The sequence below is a fragment of the Crocuta crocuta genome, unplaced genomic scaffold (assembly GCF_008692635.1).
Source record: "Crocuta crocuta isolate KB4526 unplaced genomic scaffold, BGI_CrCroc_1.0 scaffold271, whole genome shotgun sequence".
In the NCBI taxonomy this organism is placed as follows: Eukaryota; Metazoa; Chordata; class Mammalia; order Carnivora; family Hyaenidae; genus Crocuta; species Crocuta crocuta.
In genome coordinates, this window is record NW_027527824.1 from 5,617,575 (window position 1) to 5,622,547 (window position 4,973).

Sequence of the window (4,973 nt, forward strand, 5' to 3'; positions counted from 1 at the left end):
GAGGGGGTAGATCCCAGGCTGGGAGGGGGGCTCCCCGCAGAGCCCCATGGTCTCTGCCTCTCAGAGCTGGGCTGGGTCTGAGTCTGAGTCTGCACCACTGACAGTGAGCTCAGTTTTCTGCAAGGCCAGGCCGGGGCCAGGGCCAGGGAGGTTGTAGGGGAGGAGGGGGAGAGGGGCCTTGGGGGAAGGGCATGNTACTTAGGAGGAACTCCTCTTAAAATAGCCCCGGAGACCTCATAGGAGCGTCCCTTTCCCTTCCTCCCCTGCTGGGGTCTGTCTGCCTTTCGGAGAACTACCAAGCGATGGAGCCTCCCATCTAGCTGCCCTGGTAGAAACCGGGACGGTCCCTGGAGTGAGTGCCTTCCTTTGGGAGAGCATTTCCTGGGCACGGGCAGCTGTCGCTCTGCTCCCAGAACTGCTGGGGGCTCCCGTTTCCCCAGCCACACACCGACCCTCCCTATGCTCTCCCTCCTGGCTCCGCTCCAGCTCCCCAGAGGGCAGGAACCCATAGGTTACCTGTACTAACTGTTTCAAAGAACCTACGTGACCCCTTCCCAGGAGACACCTTCCTTCCCCTTAAATCTGGGCCCTATCTCCCTCCCCCCATCAGAGAAGTGACAGCGCCCTGACATTTCAGGGGCCCACTCCCTCTCTGCATCCCTGAAAACTTGCCCTTCAAGGTATTTCTGAGCCAGGCTGCCCAAGCCCTGAGGGTGACGTACCCACCACCAAGGATCTAGCCTCCAGGGCGCTGCTGGGGGCTATGTCCAAGACACCACCCCTGCCCTCCAGGGAAATCCCGCAGAAGGAGGGAGAAGAGCCAAGTGCCGCACACTCCTTCGCACTCCCACCCAGAGACTGGGGGCTCCTGCACGGGGGCAAAGGAGGCTAAATCTGGGAGGGCTCCTCAAGGAGACAGACTTCAAAGGGTCATTCTCTCCCCTAGCATTGCTCAGGAGGATCCTCCAAGCTGGGTCAATGGTCTAAAGTTTTGAGAATTGTTGGGGTAAGTGCACTATAAATGTAGAAATCTCCTAGCCACTAATGCATTTCTTGAGCACTTCTCCTGCCCGTGTGTGGAACCCTCCTGACGTTCTTTAAAGGAAAGCTGGGGGGTGTGGACAGAGGGAATCACACAGTGGGGGAGGTTCTAATCCTGGGCTTTAAGACTCGCTTTCTCTGTCCTTGGGCTCCACATTCTACCTCTCTGGGCCCGTTTCTTCATCTGTGAAATGGGTGTGTCTCCTAAGAATCCTCTGGGCTGTTACGAATGGTGAGCAGTGAGGCAGCCGGGACCCGTGGAGGGCACCGGGGACACTGGCCCTTTTTCTTGTTGCCAGGATCTAAAGATATCCAGAGAGCTCTCTCTCCTCCCCTCCTCCTTCTCTGGGCAGGGGTCACTTTCCTTCCCTTTGGCTCACCTCCTCTCACCTCAGCCTCCCGTTCTTAGAAACATGACCCCTGCTGTAAAAATAAAGTGGACGCAGCTTTGATGCCGGGCCCTGAGTGTCCAGGATCTCTGGGCGGGGAAGAAGGGTGAGCCTGGAGATGGGAAGAGCCTTAGCATTTTTGGGTCACAGACCTCTTTGAGAATAATAAGAAGTAAAATGTACCACGTGCTTACCCTCTGTCTAGCGCTGTGCTAAGCACTTTTTGTAAGGCCCGGAGCAAGTGTACGTACTAGGAATTATGTCTCTGCCTAACCAGAAGTTAGAAGCCAAGATGACAAAGTGTTAAAGTTTATCTATTATCCTCCGACTGGATTGATTTTCCTTGGCCTTAATTCGAGGGCCAGGTCCAAAAAGTCTTCCCTGGTCCTGTCTTCTCAGGCCCTAGGGCTCTCATGCATGCCTGAGGACAGTCCACCCTGCGTGTCAAATTCTGTCCCCTCCCCAGCGCCTGCAAATAGCTGACCCTTGGCCACTCTCTGGGCCCGCCGGTGCATCCGGCTTGGTCAGCTCCTGAGGGCATGTGCTTGGGGACGAGGCTGGCTCGGGGTTAAGTCATCTGAGCAGGGAATTCTAGGATCCTGGGTACTCGGAGCACAGTCTAGAAGAGGAGGTACGTGGACCACTGTCCTTTCTGACCCGCAAGCCCCTCTCGCAGTGAGCAGATTATGGCCAGAGGAGGCCCAGAGTGAGGCCCCGAGGCCCCTCCCTGTGGCTCAGTCTCAGGGTGGCACTGCTGTCAACGATCCCAGGAGGTAACTACCGTTACTTTCACAAGGTACAGATGAGGCTTCTGCAGGAGATTGCATAACTGGCTCAAGGTCGTGCAGCAATGCGTGCCGGAGCTGCGATCGGACTCCCCAGCGCCTAACTCCAGGGGCACTATACCACTGTCACAGCGAGGCTGACGAAAGCCAGCGGACCTCTCTCCTGGGAAAACAGACATTTAGTATTTTCCAGACAGCCTCAAGGGGTCCAGGATCTCTTTAAAGCCCGCCAGCCCTCCCCCACCCCTGTTAAGAAGGCAGGGGCGCTGATGGGGCTGCAAAATGGGAGCAAGTTTCCAAATCCGAACCAGTCTCCACACCTGCAATGACTGGAGGGTCAGGGCTGCAGACAGGCTCGGTGGGGGAGCGAGGGGGTCTGGGTGGTGGGCAAGGGGCTGCTGCTGAGGGCCCCGGACCTTCCTCAGCAAGCCACCCCAATAGCACTACTCACTTGTCCCTCCAGGTTGGATAAAGCCTTGCTGGTTAGCCGTCGCACCTCAGCCCTCTGCCCTGGCTGTAGCCCTGAGCCGGGAGGCCTGCCCTGGGCTCCTTCACCCCCCACCCTAAAAGGGAGACTCGGGAAATCCCTCGGAGGAGGGTGAAAGCGCAGAATCGGGGGTGGAGGGGAGGCAGCCTAGGTGGGAAAAATGAGAAGTAGGTGTCGCGGTGGTAGGGTGTAGCCGGGCGCACATAGGCAGTGTCTGGCCTGATTCCCCAGCCAGGAGCATCACGACTTCCAAGGAGTCCACGAAGAAATGGGAGAGGTCTGTGGGCGGTGGGCGGGGGCCGTTTGCAATTGGAGGCGCTGTTCTCGCAGTCCTGAGCCGCCGGGGCGCAGGCGGCGGGCCGCGGGCGCAGGGGTCCGCAGCGGGCAAGCCCGCGCTCACACTCGCCGGGCTGCGGCAGTGCCGGCTGCGGACATTCGAGTAGTCCGTTTGCGGCCCCGGGAGAGGGAGCCGCTACCCTCCTCGCGGTCCCCGAAGCGGGGCCACACAGCTTTCCAACTCCCGGACAGCTCCACATCTATCCCCCCACCCCCCAAACTATCCTAATTGGCAGCTCGGCGCATGGGATGAAGCGGGCNCGGCGGTGCCCTGGAGCCCGTCCCCGCGCCCCTGGCGCGCTCCGGAGACCACAGAACGATGCCCGGGGCCGGGGACCGAGGCGCAGCCCCGGCGAGATGGCTGGGCGCTGGGCTTTTGGGTAAGGCAGCCCCAGTTTGATCCCTTCTCTTTCTCCACCCTCTTCCCCCAGGGGAGGGGACACTTAGAAGAGAAGTGCCGTGGGCCGGGTGGGCTTTGGAGCGCGGCACGGAAGGAGCAGCGCCGCCACCAGTTTCTTGTGCCGGCCGCCGGGCTCGGACGGCTGTGCTCTCTGGGGACCGTGCGCGTCCCCCGACCCAGCCGCCGCCAGCCGGGTGATTAGTTCTTTGCTGTCTCAGGCGTCTTCAGCTCCAGGCTTCTGGAGCTGCATCTTGGGGCTGCGGCAGTGGTGTCCCGGGTTCTGAGGTTTAGGCTTGCTTGGGGGAGGGGGTCTGTGCCCCGGGCAGAGGGGATGCCAGGCGGACTGCACTTGTGACTGTCCGGATGGTGGTTTCTCCCCCTACCCAGAGCTGTTTGCAACTTAGAAGCTTGTTGCCCAGGCATCAGGGATGCACCAGTTGGAGGGNGGCCCGGGGCTCCCCTTCCTCCTGGCCCATTTCCCGCTGGTCTCCTCTGCGCTCTGTCTCCTCAGTGCCCGCTGTCTTCCCCGCAGCTCCACACTCGGGGCTGGGGAGGGTTGGAGGGACTTGGAGAACCGTCCCAGCCCCCTTTTAGGAAAGATCTTTTCTCCTGCCAGGGAGGACCCGTTTAGCCCGCTCGCAGGCTCTTCGTTTGGGGATGGAGTATGGAGACTGAGGAGACACAGCCAGGGGCCCCAGGAGGAAGAGAGTATTAATATCTATTAATAGGTACATGATAGTTTTGAGTGGCGAACTCGCAGAGATTAGAGAATGATAGTGGTCCAGAATATAATCTCCTCATAAATCATAGCTGGATCTCAACGCAAGCTGACTCCAGCTCTGGCACCTTCACCCCTTCCTGTTTATATTTGTCAGATTTGGCCTTTGGCAGCTCTCTCAATCAGGCGAGGTACATGATGTAGGCATCTGTGCGGAACACAGGGAGACCGCAGCTTTTCAGGGCCGTCGCTGCTGTCCGTGCAGATGTAAGTAAATCGTGGGCAGACCTGCCACGTTGGCACAAGGTAGCGGAGGGGTAGACAATCTCTTTGGCTCGGGAACCCCTGATTTACTCACATCCCCACGGCCGGCCAGAAGACGCGGGTGTTTTCCCTTGTCCCTTTGGCGCGGTGTGTGTTGGTCTCACAGTGACCTGAATGGGGTTGGCCTCTGTGAGGCCCGAGGCTCTGGCTTGATCGGGTGGGCACAGGGCAGCTGTGCACTAGCGCCCCCCACCCCGGCCCATCTCTGATTAGCCCAGGTTCCCACTGTGGCCGCGGCAGAGGTAAGGGGTCACCAGAGGTAAGGGGTCACCAGAGGTAAGGGGTCACCGGGGAATTCAGACATGAAGCCAGCCCACTTGTCAACACCTCTGGCTTCCCTTCCGCCTGCCACCCAGTGGGGGGTGGGGGTTGGGATGCGGGTGTGTGGGCCATTAGGGTACTCATGGGAGCAGTCTGCTTGGGAAACCACACTATATACACTGGGGGAGGACGGTGGGCAGCATCTTGGTACTTTTCTCCAGGTGGAACCCCC

The 4,973-nt window shown here is 59.6% G+C and overlaps 1 protein-coding gene across 2 annotated transcripts in view; it reads left to right on the top strand.

Annotated features, from left to right (window-relative positions):
• The first annotated feature begins 3,305 nt into the window (after positions 1-3,305).
• The window catches only part of SCN4B (sodium voltage-gated channel beta subunit 4), a 16,992-nt gene continuing 15,324 nt past the window's right edge, over positions 3,306-4,973 (top strand). Inside the window, exon 1 of one of the 2 annotated variants that reach the window (XM_077778178.1) lies at positions 3,306-3,418. In XM_077778178.1, the coding sequence (XP_077634304.1) occupies positions 3,358-3,418 (61 nt within the window). In that variant the 5' untranslated portion in view covers positions 3,306-3,357. Of the gene's footprint in view, positions 3,419-4,378; positions 4,424-4,973 lie in introns of those variants that run through there. The other variant, XM_077778186.1, reaches the window with a different exon arrangement.